General features: G+C 39.6%; 1 protein-coding gene across 1 annotated transcript in view; it reads right to left on the bottom strand.

Moving 5' to 3' along the window:
- The window catches only part of DNAH5 (dynein axonemal heavy chain 5), a 237,404-nt gene that overhangs the window by 70,246 nt on the left and 140,504 nt on the right, over positions 1–26,654 (bottom strand). Inside the window, exons 50-55 of the mRNA XM_047860273.1 lie at positions 25,993–26,216; positions 23,497–23,695; positions 20,940–21,112; positions 15,700–15,830; positions 11,425–11,578; positions 9,816–10,083 (exon numbers count right to left, since the gene is read on the bottom strand). Coding sequence (XP_047716229.1) covers positions 9,816–10,083; positions 11,425–11,578; positions 15,700–15,830; positions 20,940–21,112; positions 23,497–23,695; positions 25,993–26,216 — 1,149 coding nt within the window. The remainder of the gene's footprint in view (positions 1–9,815; positions 10,084–11,424; positions 11,579–15,699; positions 15,831–20,939; positions 21,113–23,496; positions 23,696–25,992; positions 26,217–26,654) is intronic.

Here is a 26,654-nt window from a genome sequence, read left to right as displayed (position 1 = left end):
TCATTTATTTTTAAATGCAGAACCTGTCATACCCTTAATTCCCCCAGGCTCTGACTGCATTTGGTATGTGGAATGTTTGCCACTATATTTTTTTATGCCTGGGTCATCCAGTTCTTAAAAGGGGTGGGTGGCCATTTGAGTCAATTCTAATTTACAGTGTCCTTTAAAAATGTTTGGGTAAAAACCTCCTGTTGAAGACCTTTGTCTTCCCGATACCGCCAATCATGGGACCCATTCTAAGGCAGCATTTCCTATTGTAGGAAGAGGCCATAAAGCCAGACCTAATCAATCACCACAAACACGCTGAGTGTCTGCGGCACACCGAGCCCTGTGATGGCACCGTGGAGCTAAAGACTAGTATGAAATTTGGTCTCAATGCCAAGGAATTTACAAAGGTCATGCACAATGCAGTTAGAAGTTATCATAACCAACTTTATGTATCTTGGGGGATACAAAACTGCGTACGGATTTGCTTGAAAAGTACTTAAAGCATTGAATAATGTACATAAGAGTTGCAAATAGAAATATGGCCAATAAAAAGGGAAGGAAAGAGAAGGAATCAAGTAAACAAACCTATCTGGTGATAGTTGGCAAAGAAATAAAAAGTGATTAGCAACTGATCACTAAATTAAGTTCTTAAAGCAATTGTGGGGTAGTATTTACATCTATGTAAATAATAGGTACCATTTCTCGGCTTGGTTATAAACAAAGTTTACCATATACATTGAAAGGCCATAAATTAAGACTCAGAAGTCATATTTTCTGATATGAGTTAAGCAATCTCTACAAAGAACAGTTTAACTTCTAGGAAGTTTAAGTCTAGGCACCAGGAACACAGGAACAATCTTTGCCTAGGATAAAGTTTTTGTAGGTATTAACCCCTACAGCTGCAATATTCACCATGCACCAGGCATGATACTAAGTGCTTTACTTGGCATTACAGGGTATCCTCGGGGAGGTTCCCACTTTCTGAAAACCTCCTTGTATTTACTATGTAATGATTTTTTCCCTTCTTATGTGAACAGAGAGTATCAATATGGGGAATTCTTTTTTATGTAGCAAGTGCTGTTTTTATCTCTCTAAAAGTCAAAGAGAATAAAAATAGAGTAGATTCAAAGGATATTTTTCCAAGGACCCACAATCTCTGGTGCAGGAAAGGTTATGAAAACAATCAGATCACTTTTACTTAGCGTGACCAAAGCCTGCTAAGCTCAAGCAAGAGGCCATGGAAAACCCTTCCAAGGTCATCTCTATTATCTAATCACCAAAGCAGCAATGCCAGTTTGGGGGCCCATCTTCAGACTGAAGCCTGAGGTTGGTATGGGTTATATTTTGGTGTTGTGTGCTCACAGCACTTGATGGGAATGAGGTGAGGTATGTGTGGGATAGAGAGGAGAATGTTCGGATCACTGCCTGAATTTTAGTGCCCTTCAATTTCCACTTCATTGAGATGAAAAGAATTGAAGTAACAAAGTGAAAGAGGGACATGAGTTGCCTATCCAGCAGCATCCTCTCTCTTTGTTACTAAAAGAATCTCTATTTTGCTCAAGGTAACAATGTGCCCAACTAAAATTCCTCGATTGTCCAGACTTTCTTACAAGTAGGGGTGACCCAGTTGAGGCCAATGACGTGCAGACAAAAGTTCTTGGGGAAGAACGTTGCCCTGAACTAAAAGGCAAATTTCACAAGGCATCAACAAACATAATGTCTGGAGATGCAACAGCCACTTTGTGCCTGTAAGAGTAAAAGCCACACCCTAAGGACAACAGCAAGATAGAAGGAGTAGGACCCCCCAAATGGCATCATCCTGGACTGCACAGCTCTGTATTTCCTTGGCAGCAGGAGAAGGGGGGAGAAAAAAGTACTTGCTTGAGCAAGCACTTCTCTGGTTTTCTCTTAGAGCCAAACACATTCTTAACCGATACCTTCAGAGGGCAAGCATGTCTAATCTTCACAAAACCTTATCAGTTAATCCTTACAACATCCCTAAGTGATGAATTTTAATATGTACCTTTTGTACAGAAGAATAATGAGGCTTAGAGAGTTTCCTTGCAGATGGCAGATTGGCGATTCGATCCAAGGATGATGGACTCCAAAGCCTATGTCACCTTGATTTAGAAATCCAAAGAGAACTGAACTCTGTAGTCTTTTAGAGTGCTAAGCAAACACATTCAACTGCAGCACCAAGTCCAAAAATATTTATTGACTAACGTGCTTCATAAGCAAAATAGGCTAATTTTCCCAGAAAAAATGTGGATACTGTTGTGGTTGGCATTACTTTCTGAGGGGTTAGCACGTGAAGCTGCCTTCTTGATGATGTATCACCAGCTGTGAGCGGCTGCAGAAGCAGGGTGGCTAGCTCATAAGACCATGTCTTGTATATTATAAATCAAGTAATAATTCTCAAAGAGGGCCATTTTATTCACATAATTAAAATGGCCTTCTTTGAAAAAAAATACACCATATATATGCTATTGATTTTGCTTGAGACTTCATTTTCAAGTGAAGATGGCCTATTTTTATAACAATGTGCTTATTTAAAATGTAATCTAGAAGAACATTAAAAGTTACCTTTACCATGGAGAAATCTAAATGAAGTTCATGGGTTTAGGAGTGACATTAGTACCACAGAGTATCATTAAGAAATGCAAGACTACTATCTTAATAATACTGGAATTAAACGAAAAAACCTAATAAAAAATGAAATAGGAAAGGAAAATCAAAATGCCTCAGCTGATGGAAACCTCTGCCCCTCATTCTCCCAAAAAAAAAAAAAAAAAACCAAATTAAAACTGTAACACACCACAAATTGATGCCAGTATCCCCAAAGAAGCCTTTGAATGAGTCATAAACTACTTTGAATCATAAATTCAAAAGTTAAAAAGAAACTGGCCAAATAATGTATCAGGAAGAAATGAAAACAGGAATTGACTGAACTCAGGAAAAAAGAAGAAAAAGACAAAACCATCTTGGAAATGAAGACTAAACTAAAGGTAGCCAAGGAAGGGACAAAAAAGAGAAAAAAAAAAAAATACAGACAAGACCACCAGAATGAAGAGAATACAGACATTTAAAGAAACAATTCATTCAAGACAATGCCATATAAAGCTAAAAACAAAGGTTTGCCAAAGTGGATGTTATTAAATGGTGGAAAAGACAAGACTTTACAACATAAAACAAGGCATATTTTTCTTTAAATGCTTTATCAAGAGACTTAGTCAATTTAAATTCACATATGAAAAAACTCACATTTTTCCCAAAAGCACTTTAGTTATGAAAATACTACAAAATCTAGTATTAACCTTCTAAGTAAGCATCTTTAAATTAGAAAAATACTCTGTGCAATAACATCAATCCAAAAAAGAAATTAAGAAGAACTAATTTATAATGATAGCATCCAAAAGAATAAAATATGTAGGAATAAACTCCACCAAAGGAAATGAAAGACTTGTACGCTAAAAACCATAAACTACTAATGAAAGAAATTAAAATAAACACAAATATATGAAAAGACATCACATGTTTATGATTTGGAAGAATTATTATTTTCAAATGTCCATACTACCCAAAGCCATCTACAGATTCAATAGAGTCCTGATCAAAATTCCAATGGCTTTTTTTTACAGAAATAGAGAAAACAATCCTAAAATTCATATGGAACAACAGAAAACCCAAAAAAAACCAAAGCAATTCTGAGCAAGAACAAAACTGGAGGCGTCACACTTCCTGATTTCAAAATATATTACAAGGTTACAGTAATTAAAACAGTGTGGTATTGGCCTTAAAAATAGACATATAGACCAACGGAACAGAAGAAAGTTCAGAAATAAACCCATATTGATTTTCAACAAGGGTGCCAAGAATACACAACAAGGAAAGGATAGTCTCTTCAATAAGTGGTGTTGGAAAAAGTGGATATCTACATGCAAAAGAATGAAATCGGACTACTGTCTTACACCATACACAACACTCTATGCATTGTTTAATCTATTTTGAGATTAAAATAGATTAAGTAAATTAAAGACTTAACCATAAGACCTGAAACCATAAAACTCTCAGGAGGAAGCATAATGGGTAAGCTCCTTGACAATGCTCTTGGCCATAATTTTTGCACATGACACCAAAAGCACAGGCAACAAAAGCAAAAACAACATGGGGCTACACCAAACGAAAAAATCTCCTGCACTGCAAAGAAATCAATTAACAAGTGAACGAGTAACTTATGGAATGGGGGAGAAAATATTTGCGAACTGTACCTCTGATAAGAGACAACAGGTGAAATAAATAACTCCTACAACTCAACAGCAAAAAAACAAGTAACTTGATTAAAATGGACAAAGTGGGGAGGTGCCTGGGTGACTCAGTCAGGGAGGCGTCTGACACAATTTCGGTTCAGGTCATGTTCTCATGCTTCATGAGTTCAAGCCCCACATCAGGCTCTGTACTGACAGCGTGGAGCCTGCTTGGGATTCTCTCTCTCTGCCCCTCCCCTGCTCACGCTGTCTCTGTCTCCTGAAAATAAATAAACTTGAAAAAATTTTCTAAAAAAGAATAGATAAATTAAAAGAGATTTCTTTAAAGAAGACACACAAATGGCCAACAAATATATGAAAAAGTGTTCAACATCACCAATCACCAGGGAAATGCAAATCAAAATAACAATGAGATATCACTTCACATCGGTTAGGATGACCATTATCAAAAAAACCAAAAGATAACAAATGTTGGCAAGGGTGTTCAAAAAAAGGAGGGTCCTCACAGTGTGGAGGGTCCTCAAAAAATTAAAAATAGAGCTACCATATGATACAACAATCACACTTCCAGGCACATTTCCAAAGGAAGTAATATCACTGTCCCAGAGATATCTGTGCCCCTGTGCTCATAACAACGTTATTTACAGTAGCCAAGGCGTGGAAACAATTTAAATGTCTGTTGATGGTTAAATGGATATACATGCAATAGAATATTATTCGGCCTTAAAAAAGACAGCCTGCCAAAAAAAAAAAAAAAAGACACCTACCATTTGCAACAACATGGATGAACGTGGAGGGCATTATGCTAAGTGAAATAAGCCAGACACAGAAGGACAAATACTCCATGATACCACTTATAGGAGGACTCTGAAGTGTCAGACTCATAGAAGCAGAGAGAACTGTAATTGCCAGGGACTAGGAAGAGGGGGTCCCAGTTCCCCCTCCTCCCAGTCAGAAAGTAACAAAAAGTACAAAGTTTTAGCTATTCATGAATAAGTCCTAGAAGTCTACTCTGTATCATGATGCCTATAGCTAACAATGCTATTTGTATACTTAAAATTACTACAAGAGATCTTACGTCATGTTCTTATCACAAAATAATAATAATAATAATAATAATAATAAAGAAATAACTTAAGAACTTCTTACACTTAAGAAGTCAGAAGGAAACTTCTGGAGGTGATGGATTGTCTATGGTTACAATGATAGTCCCATGGGTGTGTATTTACCTTGAAATATATCAAGTTGTATATTTTAAATATGCTCAGCTCTTTGTATATCATTCATACCTCAATAAACAGGCTTAAGAAACAAAAAATCCATCTTAAAGAATAAAATATTAATCGGGGCGCCTGGGTGGTTCAGTCAGTTGAGCATCTGACTTCAGCTCAGGTCATGATCTCCCCATTCGTGGGTTCAGGCTCTGTGCTGACAGTTCAGAGCCTGGAGCCTGCTTCAGATTCTGTGTCTCCCTCTCTCTCTGCCCCTCCCCCGTTCATGCTCTCTTTCTGTCTCAAAAATAAACATTAAAAAAAATTTTTGTTAAAGAATAAAATATCAATAAAATACTAATTATAAAAATATACAATTTGGGGCACCTGGGTGGCGCAGTCGGTTAAGCGTCCGACTTCAGCCAGGTCACAATCTCGCGGTCCGTGAGTTCGAATCCCGCATCGGGCTCTGGGCTGATGGCTCAGAGCCTGAAGCCTGTTTCCGATTCCGTGTCTCCCTCTTTCTCTGCCCCTCCCCCGTTCATGCTCTGTCTCTCTCTGTCCCAAAAATAAATAAACGTTGAAAAAAAAATTAAAATATATATATATACAATTTAATATTTTATGGGAAATAGTATAATCTAAATGATATATACTAACGCAAATGAAATCATGTATTTCCTTTCTGATGTGGCTGGAGATAATAATTTAACTTAGAATCAGAATCCTGAAGACAACTTGAATAAGGTTGTTTCTAGAAACCTCATGGCTAATTTTCCAAAAAGAATAAACAACACTTAAGTTCCTAAGTATATTAAGTATTTGCAATACCCACACATGGTATTCTTTCCAATTAACAGAAGCAAGGTTAATATTAGGTGCGTAGATGTTGGTTTTCCCAACAAGATTTTGTATTTACTAAATAAAGGAGCTATGTCTTATATCTTATAATTATTTCATCCACTACTGTGACTAGCACAGTAAACACTTACCAGACTAGACTGAAGACATACCACAAAAAATTACAGGTTATCAATAGTTTAAGAAGATTTCAATACCAGATACATGATATAAAGTCTACGTGCTAAGATATAGGAGGTCCAAGATGGGAGGGCGGGAAACTAAATATTCCTTAGAGAACAAAAAAAGAGTGAAGGATGTGATGAGTTCTGACTAAGCTCTGGAACTTAGATAAACAGAGGAGACTGAAGAGAATATTCTTGATCTAAGGGGGACAATGTATGGAGAATAAGTATGATTAAAGCATATTCAGAGGACAAACAAAAGAGATATCTGGGGAGAAAAAGAGAGAGAAGGTTTGTGTTGGGTTAGAGAAGACTGCAAGTAAATGAACTTTGACAGACTGACTCATTCATTCAGCACTGGTAGCTGCCCAGATTGTGAATAAAAGATAGGTAGTCCTTGACCTCATGGAGTTTTTAGTCTAGTGGGCCAGATCAACACACAACTACACAAATGGCAGACTGTGGTTAGCCCCAGGAAGGAAGAGCACAGAGTGCTATGACGTGATACCATGGGATCAGTTTTGTGGGGAGAAGGGGAGGCAGGATTGTTCCCCTTAGGAAGGGAAGTTTGACTGAGCCAGCACCATCCAGACAAAGGGAGGAGGGTTCAATAGGATGGAGGAGGAGGGTGTCACATGGGAAGAAAAAGCAGCCTGTTCAAGGATCGAGAAGAACAGAATAGGAAGAAAGAGTGACCTCAAGGGAAGATGGGGGGTGGGCAGGGCCACTCTTCCCAGCCTGGGAGGCCAGGCTACGTAACGTGGCCTTTCCCCCAAGAGCACGGGGAGGTCATGCAAGGCTCTAAGTAGAAAGCTGTGTGGTTGGGTTTGTGTATTCCTCATTCTTCTGTCAGCATTGTGGGATAGATGGCAGACAGCTGGAAGAGGAGGAGAGGTCATTAGAAAGTGATCTGGGTTTTCCAGGTGAGTGACAATGACAGCTTGGCCTGGGACATCTGTGAGAGGGAAAGTGCTGGAGACAGTCCCCCAGTATTTAAAAGATAAAGTCAACTTGGGGTACCTGGGTGGCTCAGTTGGTTAAGCATCTGACTCTTGATTTTGGCTTTGGTCATAATCTCATGGTTCATGAGATTGAGCTCCGTGTCAGGCTACGAGCTGCAGTGTGGAGGCTACTTGGGATTCTCTCTCTCCCTCTCTCTCTCTGACCCTCCCGCCCCAAATAAATAAATAAACTTAAAAGAAAAAGTCAAAGTGATTTGCCAATGGCGCAGACTTGAGAGCTGAAGGAAGCTGGGATGTTCAAGACAAAGACAAAGCTCTCTGATTGCATGGTTTTGTGGACGATGGTGGGACTTCCTGGGGAAGGGACCAGAGGAGAGGCAGTTCAGCTGCAGACACGTGGAGTAGCGGTCTGTAAAGCCCCCATGAGGATGTATCAAGCAGGCAGCCAAGTGCACAGAATGTATCAAGCAGGCAGCCAGAGGACCGACGAGACTAGAGAGAAAAGTTGATGGGGCACATCACCCAGAAGGATGACAATGAGCTTGCCTGGGAAGAGGATCCGGACTGAAGACACAAGCCCACATTACTCCCTACTATGCCTGGCTCTATAAACAGCATGGAGTTCAATAAATACATTCGCAATAAACAAACAAGGAGCCTCATCCGTTGAAAGTCAGGACAGCAGCTAGGAAACAACTACACGGAAATGAAAACTTCCCTGACCTCCATGTAATCCTGGCTTGGGTTGATACGATGAGATTTAAAAGAAAGGGGCAGATTTGTGAGAAATTAACAAAGGAAAGATCAGTGAGGCCTTTGTCTTGTAATAAAAAAAATGATTGAAATACAGACCTAGCAGGAAGGGCTCCATATTTAAATTAAATCATCTTAATTATGGTATATTACAATGTTTGTCACCTGAAATTGTTATTTTATTGTTCATAATAATACCTTACATGCCACCCTACAAAGTACTTGCATACTAATTACCATGTTTCATAGTTAACTTTAATATAGCTCTTAAATTCTGTCATTGTGTGCTCTGCATTTATATCCTACTTCAAGGAATTTTAAAGCTTTACCCTTAGTTGTGTTTACATTTTAAGAGGACTTAAAATTTTAAATCACTGGCCTTTTCTCAAACCTTAGAAGACAAAAGAGGAAAATGTACATGTGTACTTTGAAGATGTAAAAACCTTCTGTGTTCAAAAGCCACAGATTGGAAAAACATTATTGTCAACAGCAGTTTGCAGGGAATACAATGTCCCCAGTGGGTAAGAATTTGTTAAAAATATATATAAATCTATAAAACCTGGGTTCCTCCCCCAGTACAGATCCTAGTGCTTCTTAAATCTCTGACAAGTCCCTCGGCTTCAGCGTCCCCCGTGTCTCCATCTGTAGGAGATGGGCTAATCGGTCATTCTCACACTGGGCACCCTAGAACTGGAGCGCCAGATGTGGGTGTGACACAGACGTGGGCTGGGGCTGGGAGGGCAGGCTCCAGCCCCTTCCTCACCTCCTTCACCTCACTTTTATCTACCAAGGCTACCAGCAACGTATTACTGGGAAATAGGACTCTTCTGAATTATTATTAAAACATAACCAGACAAAAAGTTTGAAAAACCACTGCCATGAGACAGGGCACCCCTGAGATTCTGATACAACAGGTCAAGGGTGAGTGAGGCCTAAACATCCCGATCACTTAAAATATCCACAAACAATTTCTCCCCCAAAGCTGAAAAAAAATAAACTCAATGATCTCTAACATCTCCTCTACTAACATCTCTTCCACAGAAGTGGAAGCAGCAAGGATCCAAGTCCCAGAACACTCTAGCTAACATTCCTTTCAAGGATAGGAACCATCAGAGGACTGCTGGATAATGTCTTCTTCTTTGATTTCCAGCACTGCAGCCACGAGAACAAAACGTCCAAGAGACATTTGGCTTCAACTACTCTGAGATTGGCCAATCCACTTTGAAAAGAACACAAATGCTATCAAAGCAGTTAAAACCTCAGTGCCTTCCTGGGACATCCTGGAACGTGTCTGGGTATCCAACAGAGACAAAGCCTTTAAGCATCCCTGAGAAGACTAGAATCACTGGAAATTAATCCAAGGGAGTACAGACTGAAGATCACTATCTGATAACCACACTCTGGGAAAAATTAGCTACCTAATATGAAAGAGCAGCATCTTGTAAATATCCTAAACTGCTGGACAAAGTGACTTTTGACTCAATCCAGTACAGAGAGAACAAACAGCACAGAATATAAATAAACATGCGTGCGCACACACACACACACACACACACACACACACACACACAATGTTAACCAAAAACTGACAAAAATGTCCACCACACTAACCAGCAACTAAGGCATCTTTAGGCCATCGGCTGAACCAGTCAATGGTGCATCCTGAAATAAGGGCAGGGAACTTCAAAGCTCGATTTCGAAATTTCTCCCCCACAGGTGAAAAGCAGAGCACAATATGAAGGTTCTGCCGGACCCGACTCATGAAGTAGTCATACAGGTTCTCATTGGTAGGAGGGCGCCTGGGGTATTCTTTTTTCATGACTGATAGGAGATCACTATTAATTTCATCAATTTCATCACGAGCAAATAGGTTGGAGACCTTCAAAAGAAGTGCAAACATTCAAATTCAGTACAGGCATATGCAAACGGATCAAAATATATAGGTCAATACATATGATATCTTTCCTCCATTTGTGTCCTAAAACTCACCTTTAAAAATTAACAAAAGTCCTCATGACACAAACAAATGGAAAGACATTCCATGCTTATAGATTTTTTTAAATGTTTACTTATTTATTTTGAATGAGAGAGAGCATACATGCATGTGAGCAGGGGCCAGGCAAGAAGGAGAGAGAGAATCCCAAGCAGGCTCCACACTGTCAGCACAGAGCCTGACACGAGGCTCAATCCCATGAAACCATGAGATCATAACATGAGCCAAAATCAAGAGTCAGATGCTCAACCGATTGAGCACACCCCCATACTAATAGATTAAAAGAATTAATGTTATTAAATGTCCATATTTCCCAAAGCAATCTACAGATTCAATGCAATCCCTATCAATATACCAATAGTATTTTCTGCAAAACTAGAATAATCCTAATATTTGTATGGAACCACAAAAGACCCCCAATAGCCAAAGCAACTTTGAAAAGGAAGAACAAAGATGAATGTATCACAATTCCAGATTTCAAAATGAACTGCAAACCCATAATAATCAAAACAGTGTGGTAATGGGGAGTCTGGGTAGCTCGATCAGTTGAGTGTCCAGCTCTTGATTTCAGCTCAGGTCATAATCTCAGTTTGTGACATCAAGCCCTCTGTGCTGAGAGCATGGAGCCTACTTGGGATTCTCTTTCTCCCTCTCTACCCACATTCTGTCTCTTTCTCTGCTCTCCAAACATAAACAAAATGAAATGAAATGAAATGAAATGAAATGAAATGAAATGAAATGAAATGAAAATGGCTTAAAGACCTAAATATAAGACCTGAAACCATAAAACTCCTAGAAGAAAACATAGGCAGTGGTCTGTGGCATTAGCCTTAGCAACATTTTTTCTAGATGTGTCTTCTCAGGCAAGGGAAACAAAAGCAAAAATAAACTATTAGGACTACAGCAAAATAAAAAGCTTTACACATCCTTTTTTTAAAAAATTAGCCAAGTCCTCAAGATAAGATACCCCACATTTTAAAATACACAAACAATTCTATTATTAACTGCAAAGTCATAGCCCTTGGAGGGGGTAAATGGACATATCAAAAATCCTATCAGCTCACTTTTATTCTCCAAACCCAACAGAAAAAGCAATTCTTCCTCATAGGGATCTCCTAATCCCTCATAATAGCACTCATTCAACAACTGTGATGGAAGGACACAGAGAGCTCTCAAGCTGGAGGCCATCTGAAGAGTCAAAATGCATGAAGATATATGAACTCCTACCTCCCCTGATGATAAAACATTGTTCACGTATTCCAAAACTGACTCATCCTTAATCTCATTGTCCGTGAAGATGAAAGTGATTCCTCTGCCTTGCTGTCCAGCTGTTCTATACAAAATCTTCAGGTCTTCCACTAGATTTGATGTGTTGTAGGACCTAAAGAAATAGTCATTGTGTCGTTAGCTGAATTATTTTGATGGGAAGGAAAAGATCGTTATAACAATGCTTTATGCCATTTGGTTAATAAAAATAAGTGCTGATATTGTTCCATCAGATAAGAATTTTATTGTATGGGAATGTTACTGGTTCATTGTATTTACTTACAAGGATGAAATTGATTTTTAAAACTTTCTTTCAGTGCTGAATACCTACTCCTTTGGGAGTAATAGAGGTGAACCATTTTGTGAAAATTTTGAGTGCTTCCTTATTCGCTAAAGTTAAGAACTATTTTTTTTTTCTTGAGGCATAATTGACATATAACATTATGTTAGTTTCAGGTGCACAACATAGTATTTCCATACTTGCATATATTGTAAAAAGATCACCACAATAAGTCAACATCAAGTCAAATCACAGTATATTTACCTGAAAATATGAAACTGATTTTTAAACTCCACATATCATGAAACAGTATAATTTTCTGGGACACAAAATAAAAACCTAGAGTAAAAAGTCAACCTGAAACCAAAATACTGTTTTTACCACAACGAAGTGTCATCTGAAGCCATATATGTTTCATTTTGAAAATACTTGTTGGTAACGCTGAAACAAAGGTTAAATTGGGATGTTTACTAAGGACCTATCTGCCATTGGAATTGTAATGACACCTCACAAATTAATCTAAATGAAGCAATTTCAAGTCTTATTCTTTCGGGTGAGGGACATGCCTCATTACAAATGGTGCCCTCTTGAGGCGCCTGGCTGGCTCCATCGGAAGAGTGGGTGACTCTTGACCTCGGGGTTATAAATTCGAGCCCTGCATTGGGTGTAGAGAAATTACTTAAATAGTAAAATATTAAAAAAAGAATGTTGCCCTCTCATCCTCCAACACATCTTTGGGGCCCACATAAAAGAGTTTTCTGAGCAATCAGTACACGGTAGGAGACTAGCTCGAAACATGGAATATCACACTCCAAATCTTCTTTCACGATGAAAAGCAATCCTTTAGTGGAAGTCAGCCTGCAATCATGAAATATTAGAGAGGTCCCAATACAGGGCAGCCCATTACCACCAAAAGTAAAAATAAAGATCTTCTAATCCTAGAGATTCAGACTTACTGAATTATTATTTGAAATTTTTTGTCATTAAATAAACTCAGAGTTCAAAGCACAAGAGCAAATGGCCTTCTGATTTTTTTTAAAGCTACTAAATATTTAACTTCTATACTCTGTGCTTTTTGATCATCTAAACCCTAAATCCTAGAACCAGAAATCCCACTACCAGGCATCAATATTTTAAGAAAATGTCTAGAGAAGTGAGATCTGAGAGATTAGAAAAGAATTTCAAAGATGCAGTTCCCCATTAGAGAGGGAGACAGAGAGGAAAAAAAAAATACCTCATCCCAGCTTCTCCTGACTTGGAAAAACTTCCAGTCCAGTCCCCTGGATCAAGGGCCCGCTGCCTCAAATAATGACCTGAGCCTTCTTACAAATGTCTGTGTTTCCAGAATGTGAGGCTCTTGCTTCCTGATTCTTGGCCACATAGCTATGCAGAGGTGTAGGCAGTAAGATGGCCTCTTGAAGGCAATGGGAAGGCTAGGCTAGCAGGCCTTGGCCCTCCTTTCCATTAGTAACAGAGCGTTCCCACTATGACATGCAGAGGAACTAATTTATCACAGAGAGAGGAGGTGCAAGATATTTTTCCTGAGGCATTGCGGCACAAAGCCCAGCCAGACCAGAAACCAAAAATACTGTTGGTTAATTCCCAGGTAGATCTGGGATTTCCCACAAGTGATAGAGTCTCCACTGTAAGATAGGCTAATATTATATGCCCTGCTAACCCATAAAGCTCTTTTAAAGACCAAATTAGCCTAGGCATATAAAAGTGCTTTGAAAACTGTACAGTTTTAAATAAATGTTGGGAACAAAAATCTGAGTCCAGGGGTACCTGGGTGGCTCAGTCGGTTAAATATCTGACTCTTGACTTTGGCTCAGTTCATGATCTCAAGATTTGTGAGATTGAGCCCTGCATAGAGCTCTGTGCTGACAGAGTGGAGCCTGCCTAGGATTCTCTCTCTCCTTCTGTCTCTTCCCCTCCCCTCACATTCTCTCTCTCTGTCTCTCAAGATAAATAAATAAACAACATTAAAAAAAAAATCTCAGAGCCCAGTCTCTTTCCTGTATAGGATATCATTTATCAAATTCTGCTTCTATCCAAACTAGAACAATTATACACAAGGCAATTAGAATTATTTATCTCTGTCCTAGTACTTGAAAACAAAACAAAAACAAAAAACAAAAACAAAAAAAAAACAAAAACCAGCAATCTTTTAGATTTATTCTCCAAGCAGAAGCCTATAATCTGAACCAAATGGAAAGTGTAACAACAACACATGAATATCTGGGCCTTAAACCCAGTGTTTAATCATTTTCGATCTTTGCCCTAGTAGATATCTATAGGCCTCCATCAGTAAGACAGATGGGTACACTTTGCCCTACTGGGCCAAACCAAAACTCTAGATCAATGCCCAAAAGGCAAGACTTCCTAGTCCCACACCTACAGGTTAACGTCTTATAATTTTCAGCCCAACTAAACTTCGCAAACTGGCCTCCTGTTTCTCATCTTGGTTAATCCTGAAATTCAGCCCCTTTGAATCCCCCCTGCTTTTCTCTTCATGCTGACTCTTCACTTCCTGGTTCCGCCCACCCCACACAGGGTTGTCCGAGAACAACCGTCCTGGGGTTCCCTATCTTGAGGAGTGTTTGCATGAGCGTATGCATCATCTTTCCAAGCCAGAACTAGGATGGATCAAGTCCAATAGTTCAACTTCCCAACGATCTCAAGTCTGTCCTTTTTCTCCATTCTTACTGCTACCACTCAAGTCCCATTATCTCTTGGTTAGATCCCTGGGACGCCTTATAACTATTCCTGTTTAGCCCCTTCCATCCATTTTCTGTACATAAAAACCCATAGGCCCTTCCTAGGGGTAACTCATTAATGGTTTTCTGTTGCTCTAGGATAAAGTCTAAATTCCTTATCATATCTTCAAAGGCCTCCTTTTCTATTCCTTCCCCACGTAGTATCTTATGCTGCATACCCACCCATATTTTACTTCTTCCAGGGCCTCAATGTGACTTCACCTGTACTGATCTTTTTGGCCTGGAACGTTCTTTATCGTTCCTCTTCTCTGAGATAACTCCTATTCTTATTCAGGTTTCCATCTTTTCCTCCAGAAAGCTTTTTCTAACCATCCCCTACACTAGGTCAGGAGTCCCTCCCTCATGTTTCAAAAGGAGCTGGTCTGCATTTATTTCTTAGTGCTGTCTTATGTAGATAGCACCTACATACGACACCTCATTTTTAAAAATTTTTTTTAAAGTTTATTTATTCTTGAGAGAGAGAGAGAGAGAGAGAGCGTGCAAGCAAATGGGAAAGGGGAAGAGAGTGAAGGAGACACAGAATCCAAAGCAGGCTCCAGGCTCAGAGCTGTCAGCACAGAGCCCGACACGGGGCTCGAGCTGACGAGCTATGAGATCATGACCTGAGCTGAAGTCGGACGCTTAACCGACTGAGCCACCCAGGCGCCCCCTACATACGACACCTTACTGAATGAACTGCTCAGGTGCCTGACCCCTTGACTACTGTAAGCTCTGTCATGACACGAGCCAGACTTGCCATGTGCTCCCAGCACCTAGCCAGTGCCTGGTGCATAGCTGGTGTTCAACAAATATTTTTAAATGTACGAATAAATGAATAAATACAAATTTTTCAGTTATTTTTCTAGTTTGTTAACATTCTTGAAACCTGAATTAACATCTAGTAGGGAGAAGTTTCTTCCGAAATACACCAAAAGGAATACAGGTAACACTCATGGCATGCATAAGTGCAGGGGGGCAGCTATTTACAACGAGAGGCTGAAATATCTCAAAAGCCAATTATTAATGTGAAAATTTCATATCTACAACAAAGGTTGAAAGGGGACAATGATAACTCAACATTTAAGAAGGAAAATGATTATGATTCCTTATGTTTAAGAAAAATGCATTCTAAATTCAAGTGGCCTCTGAGAACCTGCTATCAAAATCCATTTCAGGTTAATTAAAGTGAAAGCTTGTTACCTTGTCAGAGTGATCTGGAAGGAAGTATAGCCAGCAATGAATGAAGCCAACCTCGTCAGGCTCTGCTTTCCTGATCCGCCCACCCCCACCAGGAGGGCATTTCCCCGGGGCGTGCCAATGACACGTGAGATCTAGAATGCGGAATAGAAAAGACACAGATCATTGTTCAACATGTAAATATTCCATTTTTTCCTCTTTACGCAAAAGAAGCATTTGGGAAGCCATATGTGTCTCAGGATCGGAATGGAGAAAGACGCTGGCTGGATGAAGGACAGCATTTCTGAAATAGAATGGTGTTTGAAGAGTACCAGACAGGGCATATGTTGGGGGCGCCTTTGGGAAACAAGAGGAGATGAGTACAGAGAAGTCAGCTGAAGTCCCTCTTTGGCCTGCTCTGGGTTTTAAAGAAAAGAAGTAGAGGAGGCTTGGATGTTTCCTTTCAGTCTCCCAACCTAACGCGGTGGGACAGGAAAGAGACTGAAATTTCAAGACAATGTATATCCTTGGAATACAGAAGAGTTGATTAGAATATCTTCCACATTTGAACAATGGCAGAGCATTTAAATCGAAGGGAAGAAAATTTCCAAAATGTGGCATCGGTGATGGAATTTTGAAGAGGAAGATGACGAGGAGGAGGAGGAGGAGGAAGAAGAAGAAGAGGAGGAGGAGAAAGAGGAGGAAGGAGGGGAGAGAAGGAAGAGAGAGAGAGAGAGAGAGAGAGAGAGTGGGGTAGGGGCAGAGAGAGAGGGCAACACAGAATCCAAATCAGGCTCCAGGCTCTGAGCTGTCAGCATGGAGCCTCACATGGGGCTGGAACTCACGAGCCGTGAGACATGGTGACCTGTGCCAAAGTCAGACGCTTAACCAGCTGAGCCACCCAGGTGTTCAGAAGCCCATGTTTCTTTAGCTTTATTGTTACTGATGAATTGCTTACACCATCAGGCTTCCAACACCCCCACAGAGGGGATTCAGTGTAGGATTCTCCTGGATGCTTTTTTCTCTTTACATGATAACTACTTCTCTTTCCGACCTAACTGCAGTCTGAGCCTGGGGTGATACCCACTTTTCTATAGACTAATGAGAATGAGAATGGAGCTGAGACAGATCACCTCTATGTGGCTGGGGTAACCTGGAATTAGCAAGATGTTGACGGACATACTGGTAAACATCCTTTCTCCGGATTACCTCCTGCGGCAGGGGCTACACTTTATTCCTGTTGGGACTACTCTTCTTTTCTTTTTATTCAGATATAATAAAATTCTGGGACTACTCGTGGCTGTTGGATTATTTCTCCCAGTGTAGTGTGAGCCCCTGGAAAGGAACATCATGTTCACATCTCTGTTGTGGACCTGAGAGCCTGTGGCATGGGTGGGTGGCACACTGGTCCTTCCAGGCTCCTACTCAGTTGTAGGCAGGGGAGTTGTTGGAGGCAGGTAAGGAACAGTACTGGCAAGAATGATTTTGCTGCTGTCTATTCATATTCTTTCTGTGGCACTACTTCAAGAGGCACAGATAAGGCAGGTAAGGGGCTACTGAAAGCCACACTGGAATCTTCTGTGTCTTTCCTTGGTTAATATTTTTCAAAAATATGTCTTTTGTCCTAACCATTTCCTTCCGTTGGTGTTGGTGAATATATTAAGGGTTGAAATAATTGTTGATAATTAGGTACTGGGAACCTCCACCCGATATCTTTTCCTGAAACCAGCCTAGATCTTACATTACAACATTCCATTCCCAGTTTCTAGCACACGTTAAACACTCAAACCGCATACGACAAATGAACATATACATGAATAAATAAGTAGAAGGGTTTAAAAGAGATTCAAAAACTCATACCCTAGAATACAAAAAGAAATAAAGGAGAAAACGCAGTCAAATAGGACCTTCAAATGGTACTTTCTCCTACTCTATAGACTGTGAGATAAAACTATTCATTTTTCAATTCCTTTAGCAAATATTTTAAAAATTAGCAATGCCCAGCCTGCCCCGCAGGTGCTCATGTGCTAGCAGAGGAGAGAGACCTGCTAACAGAAACGTGGGGATGTACCACGCTGAATGTGGAAACAGGTAAAAATGGCGGCAAATGAAACAGTGCTGCTGGGCAAAGGCAACTCTCAGGTGTGGAGCTGGAGCGTGATCTGGATCTTGAAAGATAACTACGAGTCTCCTACAAAGAAGTGGGCAGGCCAGGCAGGAGTTGGGCTACGTTTTAAGAAGAGGGGCTGGGGGGCACAAAGTCTCAGAGTCGACAAAAGGCCTGGGGTATCCCTAGGAGGAGGGAACTTCAGTACTAGGTCCAGAAACATCAGGAGATGAGGCAGCAAAGGGTTGGCTAAAGCCTCAGTGGGGACTTGGTTAAATTCCAATCCCATTTATCAAGCATCTCAAGCGTGCCTATTCTCCGTCCTGTGAATACTGAAGTGAATAAACTGGGTGCCCCACACTCACAAGCTTGCTGCCCAGCAGGGAAGACAAACACACAACACAGATAAATTCCACACGACGCGGCACTTGTTGGGAATGCACGTGGGTGAAGTTGTCTGGAAGAAGGGTGTGTTTCATCAAGGGTAGCTGATTTTTCTTGATTACATGCTAAGCTGAGCATAAGCCACAAGCTAGAGTGGTAGGCAGGGGCGAGACCACAAAAAAACCACACGTCATGGTTCAAATCTTAACCAAAGAGGCAAAAGGGCGGTCACAGAGATATTCTCTGTTTTGAAAGAAAATTTTTTTTATTTATTTTATTTTATATTTTATTTTATTTTGAGAGAGAGAGAGAACGGGGAGGGGAGAGAGAGAATCTTAAGCACGGAGCCTGATGCAGGGCTCAATCTCCCAACCCTGAGATCATGACCTAAGCCAAAATCAAGAGTCGGATGCTTAACCAACTGAGCTACCCAGGAGCCCAGAAGAAATCATTAGTTTACTGAAGAAAGGAACTAAGAAATATGCCTGGTCTCATATCACATCCTGTTTTGCCATAATTTTGATCTTAATTCTATCCTGTAGCTTCTATCACATCTTATAACTAGGTCACACATTTCAAGGCTCACATCCATGTGACACTTTGGATGCATTGTCCACAGGAAACAAGCAAATAGAAGAGAGGGTCAGCCTAGGAGACTGTGAGGAATGGAGCATCTTAGCTCAAAAACTCCAGTCAGGAATTCTTCAGCCAATTCAAGAGCAGACACAAGAGCCTGAGAGAGAAACTGAGGCAAACGGTCAAAGACCCTGTGCTGAGTCACCTGTGCCTCAAATGTCATGTGCCCACAATTCTGAAGTGAAGAAATGCTCATCGCTCATACTCTGTGTTTGAAACGCAGAAATGAGACAGTTCTAGAGAACTTATTCAAGCACGAGACTAACAATAGCCTCATTTCTTTTTTTTAAATATTTTTTAATGTTTATTTCTGAGACAGAGAGAGACAGAGCATGAGTGGGGGAGGGGCAGAGAGAGAGGGGGACACAGAATCTGAAGCAGGCTTCAGGCCCTGAGCTGTCAGCATAGAGCCCGACACGGGGTTCGAACTCACAGACTGCGAGATCATGACCTGAGCCGAAGCCGGACGCTCAACCGACTGAGCCACCCAGGGGCCCCAACAATAGCCTCATTTCAATCTGAGCCATTATGAAATCCTAGGCCAGTCAGATTTTGTCCCCAAGAGACGTTAGTTATGAAGTTGCTTTTGGTATCATTTTCTTTTTTTTTCTTCTTCCTTTTAATCATTAAATATGACAGACTATCATTATTTATATTTGGAAGGATATCTGTGCTCATAATTCAGCACAGATGTCTCAGATTCTGAGTATTCTAAGTGTCCAAGCTAAATGCCTTCATGCAGGGGGCGACGGGGGCAGCAGTGGGGGGGGGGGGGGGGGGTACCCAGCCCAGACCAGCCTCTCCGTCTTCCTCCCTCTTCCTGATGTCCTGGAGCCTTCCCCACCCCGATGAACTCTAGATTCAGTAATTATGAGAGGAGACAATTTGCAATTATAAGGTTGCTCCTCATGATTAAACCTAAGCAATGGAATTCAGCCTCAAGCTGTCCTTTTTCTAACTGAAAGGATGTAGTCTGAGAAAGAAGTTGACATCAACAAAGTGAGAATATCAGCAACAGATTTAAAATGGCATTCTCTTGGGGCACCTGGGTGGCTCAGTCGGTTAAGCATCCAGCTCTTGATTTGGGCTCAGGTCACGATCTCAGGGTCGTGAGATCAAGCCCTCCATGGGGCTCCTTGCTGAGCATGAAGCCTGCTTAAGATTCTCAAGCCCTCTCCCTCTGTCCTTCCCCCACTCACACACTTGCCCGCACTCTAAATAAATAAATAAATAAATAAATAAATAAATAAATAAAAATGGGATTATCTACCACCACAAATAAATTAGATCATATAAGTTATCAAGTAAATAATATATTTTGTTTCCAGTCTTTGAAAATCAACTATCTTAGGAAGAGATACTGAATGACCCCTATGACAAAGCAGAAAGGAAAATGTACTTTCCTGGTAAATTTCATTCTAGCAAAACTTTCACCCAGCTCAAAGTCAATTGTTCATGCAGTATTTTCTTATTATCATTTCTGACTGTGGTAAAATACATGTGACCTAAAACTTCCCATCTTGACCATCAGGCATATCGGTCAATGGCATTGTGGTGCAACCACCACAAAAACTCTCCATCCTGCAAAAGTGAAACTCTGTACCACTAAACACTCCCCACTCTCCCTATCCCTACACCCCTGGCAATCACCATTCTACTTTCTTGTCTCTATGAATTCGACTATCCTAGGTACCTCAGACAACTGGAATCATCCAGTGTTTGCCCTTCTGTGACTAGCTTATGTCACTAAGCATAATGTCTTCAGAGCTTACGCACTACTTTTTACAGCTCTCCTTTGCATAATACAAAAAATAAGCAGACTTTCTGCCTGCGCTTTGAACTCAGATGTCAACCACATTCATCCTACGTAGTGAAAACACTGAGCTGGAAGCTGTGTAGCAACACTGAATAAAATTATATCACATGTTGGAAGTCTACATGCTCTGATTTTCAGGCTGATTTTCTGCCTATAGGTGTCACATGTTGCCGTTTCGAAATTAAACTGGACTCCAACATTGAGTTGATTTTTTACACTGAATATTCTCTTAGGAGATGAAAACAAAAGAGGGGGAAAAATTCTGGTTTGAAGCCCCGCGTCCGTCACTTTGCGGAGGTGTTACTGGGCGTGGCCACTGACCTTGACTAAGTGAACCATGGCATCGTCGAAGAACACCAAGTCCATGCCGGTGCCACGGATGCTCTCGTTATATAGCTGCAGGAACATAGTCAAACGCTTCTTTAGGTGATCAAAAGATTCAATTGGCTCATAAATTTTGGGCATTTCAGCATCAGCCTCGTCAGATGTTTCACCTAGGGAGTTGGGGGAACAATTCAGTTGTTTCCTCAAACTGCCAGACTTTACCACTTCCTTCAACCTAAATTAATACACTCATAACTCTACAATTTAACACTGAACGATACTGATTTTCACCCAAATGCCATAGTATATATATTTTTAGAAAAGAAAAAAAGCAAACAATAGTAAAAGCATTGGAATTTTTGTGGTCATATGCAATCTTAGTTCCTTTCTGCCTAGAAAAGGCCAATTTCAAATAATGTAATATATATATTGAATTTAATTTGAATCCATAATTGAATATTGGCATTTCAATGAACCTTCCGGGAATATTCGCTTCATGGACAAAATGAGGGTCAGAAAAACAGGGATTTAGTGTAAAAAATCAGCAAGAGAGATGAAGACTTAAAAGAATTTTTTAATAAGAGGAAAAGAAAAAGGTCATTGCATTTGCTCAGGAAATTCTTATGATTCAGGAGTTTCAGGTTAGCTGCAAAGATAGAGTGAATTTTAGGGAACAGAGGTAGAGGGTTGAGAGAAAACAGAATAATGATTTCCTAAATAAACATATTGAATTGGGTCACTGGGAAAAGATTATTGAAATCAATATGCTTTTTTAAAAATTAGAAACACATAATATACCAGCTTAACACTTTTCCATCTTTGACTATAAGGCATAATGCCAAAGGAAAGCTAAATGAGGTCTCTGGAAGTTTACTATTGGTTCACATTAGTAACAGGAAAAAGAGTGACATCTGAGTTGAATATGCCAGAAACAACTTAGAAATTCACTGGGTACTAGAAGAGTGAGTGGATCTTCCAAATCTAATAGTACATAATTATTGTCAATTGACCTTGTCCTAATATAATAGTATATTAACCTTTTTATAACAAAGCGAGAAAATTGATTTAACATAGCCATGAAGATTGGCTTCTTTGCAAAGCCCTCACTAATTAAATTTCAATAGTCACGTCACCTTTTTTTTTTTTTTTATAAATGTTCAACTCAAGCTTTGAGAAACAAAGCGCTTTGAATCAACAAAGGTCATGTGTTTGCCTCCCACACACCCGCCCAGCAAAAGTGCCCCAGTTGTGCTTTGCTGCTTGGAAACCATAATCTAATTATCTAGCCTTCTGAATTAGAGGAAATAAAAGACATAAATTTTTATTATTTACCCTTCTGAATTAGAGCAAATGAGATACATAAATTCTAATTTTAAATGCTCTTACACCTACAGGATTTTTGTACGTAGGTGACCTGATTTCAAGTAAAATGTGTCAGCTTCTTTCTGTGGAAGGATCCTTCCAACTGCATAGCTAGCAGTAAACTGCCTTTTGCAATTGTCACTCGGGAACTTCTGATAGATCACACCCATCCTTATCAAATCTGGAAAGGGGCTGCCTGGTCACTTTCAACCGTTTAGAAGATATAAATAGCATGTGTTTAAATATGGAAATTAACTTAAAATTCACTTCCAGTATTTTTAAAAAAAGGTAATTAAATGAAAGAGAAATAGTCTACTTACACTCAGTTATTTCTGAAGGAAAAAATTGGAGCACTACCTCTTTGCATAAGAAGAGAAGCAATATATCTCTCAATTTTGCATAGAACCATAACCACGAAAGCTTATGGCCACATCACCCACCTCTTTCCCATTAGATTCAATGGCTTTCTCAGGTATTTGAGGCTTTTCTAATTTCAACACTCGGGATGACCCAAATAACAATTACAGGAAAACCACGGACTGCGAGTACCCTGTTCTGTGAGTGTTCCGCGAGATGAGCAAACATTTCTAATGAATTTTATCTTGATAAACAAGCGATGTCTTGCAATATGAGCAGTACGCGTCGCCGAATATCACATGATCTCAACCGAGCCAATGGTTCTTGAAATTCTCTTTGACATACGAGTGATTTGGATTACAAGCACGTATTATGTTCGTAAACCAAGGTTTTTGCTACCTTCCATTCGGCAGACTGCCAAGCCACTCTGCAGATAATATTTCATTTATTTCCCGCAGTGCCCCATGACGCATATATTACTATTTCCATTTTCCTAAGAGAGGAGAATGAGGTTCAAGTCCAGAGAGTCATCCAGCTAACGTGTGGTAGATCCCTTCCACAAACTTACCACTGTGTGACAGCTACAAATCCTGGGCACTTTCTTCTACCCTATCCTGCCTCCTAAATCTACTTTATATGCAGGATTGAGAGGTATAAAAAACAGTTAATCTTTGAGCTCCATCAGTAGCCACGCATTCTTTATTTATTGAGCAACTACTATGTCCCAGGCTTGTTTCAGTAAACTTTCCTAGCCAGAAACTCAACATCCCTAACCTGAACTTTCTGTCTTCAAGTATCCTTTTGGGGAATTTCAAATTCTGCTTCACTTCTTTACCTGTCACTTCAGGTGCATCCCTCAGGAAATCCACAAAATAAGCATCAGATCCACAGTCCACCAAGGGTTTTTTCTCTTCACCAAACTCCTCCTCCACCAAACGTACTAAAGCCTTATCAAACCAGGTCACATCACCGGAAACCGTGAAACGATCAGCTACAACACGTTTACACTCATGCTTCCACAGCCTTAACAGATCCTGTTGAAAACAGAATTAAAATGTGTTATTCGTTCCTATTTGCCATAGTTGGGAATCAAATTGACAAAATTATAGAGCACCATCCTTCCTGATCTAAGATGCTACATTTTAAAAACTGAAGGTTAGGGGCACCTGGGTGGCTCAGTTGGTTAAGCCTCCAACTTCGGTTCAAGTCATGATCTCGAGGTCCATGAGTTCGAGCCCCACGTGGGACTTGATAGCTCAGAGCCCGGAGCCTGTTTTGGATTCTGTGTCTCCCTCTCTCTCTGCCCCTCCCCCGCTCAGGCTCTCTCTCTCTCTCTCTCTCTCTCTCTTTCTCTCTCTCTCTCGCTCTCTCTCTCTCGCTCTCTCTCTCAGAAATAAACATTAAAAACATTTTTTAAAAAATTAAAACTTAAGGTTAAAACATACTTCATTTCTGGGTGCCTGGTTGGCACAGTTGGTTAAACATCGAACTTCGACTCAGGTCATGATCTCTATCTTGTGGCTGGTGAGTTTGAGCCCCACATCAGGCTCTCTGCTGTCAGAGTACAGCCCTCTTTGGATCCTCTGTCCCCCTCTCTTTCTGCACCTCCCCAACCCGCACACACACTCTCACTCTTTCTCTTTCTCTCAAAAAATAAACTTAAAAAAAATATTTTATTTCAAGTTGGTCTAATCAAGTATATCAAATAGAGTAGTGTCTATTCATGTTCAGTCTTTACATTAAAATGAAAACAAACCTAGACAAATCACTAAAATGACTCTGATTAACCAACAAGGTAATATGCTACATAAAAGTCTTAAACCTGTGATAAATTAGTCTGTTTGGATAAGACACCTACATTCATGTGGCCAGAGCAGAAAATAAAATGTAGTGTATAAACAATTTTCACATATATAACTGAGTATTAGAAGGGCATGTTTACTTAACACGATGTGAAGGAAATTTGCAGCAAAAGTCTGGATTATCTGAACAAAACAATCACTTAGTCTATGTAATCCAAGGTGCAAAGTTCATTGGAAGTTGAGGATATTAATTGCTCGATACACTTGTTTCTATAGCAAGTTCATCTGATATGAAAGACTGGTGGAAATTTCTGAGCTTGCTAACATTTTGCAGATTAGGGGGTTTTTAAGCTATTATACTACTAATGATAAAATGCTATTGGTTATATTTGGTTACCAAAATTTAAAAGGAATTTAGTAAAATATATTCAATGATTCAGTTAATTAAGACAGAAGTTCATGACAACATCAATTGCTGGAAATATTTATGATGATTTCAAGTAAGCATCAAAATCTGGCTACTCAAAAAATAATATTGCGGAACTGCATTCTGCATGGCCACTAATGTGTCAATGACTTTGAGGGGAAAAAAACCAAGATAAAATGTTCCCTGCTGCTAAAATTATTTTCTGTTCTCTGTAACAAGGAAAGTGAGTTTTCCCCAAAACGTGTTTCTTTGGAGTCAGCCATGTGGTTACCTACTTTGTGAGCATCTGGGGCAAAGCTGGGTTGTTTTTTTTTTTTATAGTCACTACTCAATATGCCTAGTGATGGTTTGTTTGATATCTCAACTGTTCCTGTGTATTGATGTGGACAAATCCCTAAAGCCAATTTGCTTAATTACCTTCTCCATTCCATAAAAAGCTAAAAGGGAAGCCAATATTACCTTAGCCTGAGCACACAGGCCATGCTTTGGAATTTTTCCATAATGCTTCTAGTTTGAAGAGAATTCTTTTAATGCTAGGAACTGTTATATTCAAGTGTGTGTACAAATGCTCATTTCTCAGCCAAATGGACTTTCTACTTTTCTGCCTCTTCTTAATTATGCCAATATACATAATTGTTTTAGTTCATCTAGTTACACGGAAAAGAAAGATCGTGGATGATTAACAACAAAATGGTCTCTTCAATTTTGAGTGTTTATAAAGATAATTACTTTTTTAAAGCTAAGATGTCAAGTTTAAAATATGGAGACTATTACATAATAAAATCAATACTGATTCTTTCCATTATTTAGTATAAGAAAAATATAATGGGAAAATAAGATCAATTATTTACTTTATTCCATTCATTAGAAAATAACTATGTATACTATTTCCTTAAATATAAATTTAATTGGAATTTTTTAAAAGAAACTTCCTGATGTATTTTTCCCTTATTTATGTTAGTTGAAAGGCAGAAAAAAAAAATGCATGCTAAAACATCCCAAAATATTTCATCATCCCACTAAACATTACATGACGAATAACAGTTTAGGGAATAGAATAAATAACGATACCATTTATTTTCTCCTCTTATATTTCACTTACATCTGGTTCCTTGATAACCTCTGAGGTGGTGTTCAGCATTCCCTGCCAGATCCTAGAAAGATCTCGAAGGTTAAACACATAATGGAATTTTGCAGGGGTAGGAAGCATTTTCATCTTGGTCATCTGCCACAGTCGACGTGTCAGGGGGACCAATTTCTTTACTGAATCTCTCACGCCATCTGAGAAGCCCCTCTGACTGCAATAGTGGCCTACCCCAATCACACCTGAAAGGGGAAAAAAGTCGTAACATTCTGAGTGATGGTTCAAGTCAGTGAAATTAAAATGGAAAACATTATACTATAGAGTTTGCACAATTATTATATACAGTATAATCGATGACCACATATCAAAGAAATTTACATTCGTGTTCTCTTATTTTTTTAATCTAAAAAATAGATATAGGCTCAAGGAAGTTAGCATCCAAATACTGAAAATTTGGTTAAGAAACACTACTGAAAACTCTAGGTAAATGAATTCAGTATTATTAAGTGGGTGACATTAAATATATAAAGGTGCTTTCGAAAGACATAAGGAAAAGGGAGGTGCCGGGAACCCTTAAGATTTCTCCATCCTACTGTTGCCTTTCCAAGCATTACAAAATATTTTAATTTACTTTGTGTGTAAAACTTTCTAGGCAAAAAAAGAATAATTAAAGAAAATTG

The sequence above is a fragment of the Prionailurus viverrinus genome, chromosome A1 (assembly GCF_022837055.1).
Source record: "Prionailurus viverrinus isolate Anna chromosome A1, UM_Priviv_1.0, whole genome shotgun sequence".
Classification (NCBI taxonomy): Eukaryota; Metazoa; Chordata; class Mammalia; order Carnivora; family Felidae; genus Prionailurus; species Prionailurus viverrinus.
The sequence above is the reverse complement of the archived record's forward strand: the minus strand, read 5'-3'. Positions and strand labels throughout refer to the sequence as shown.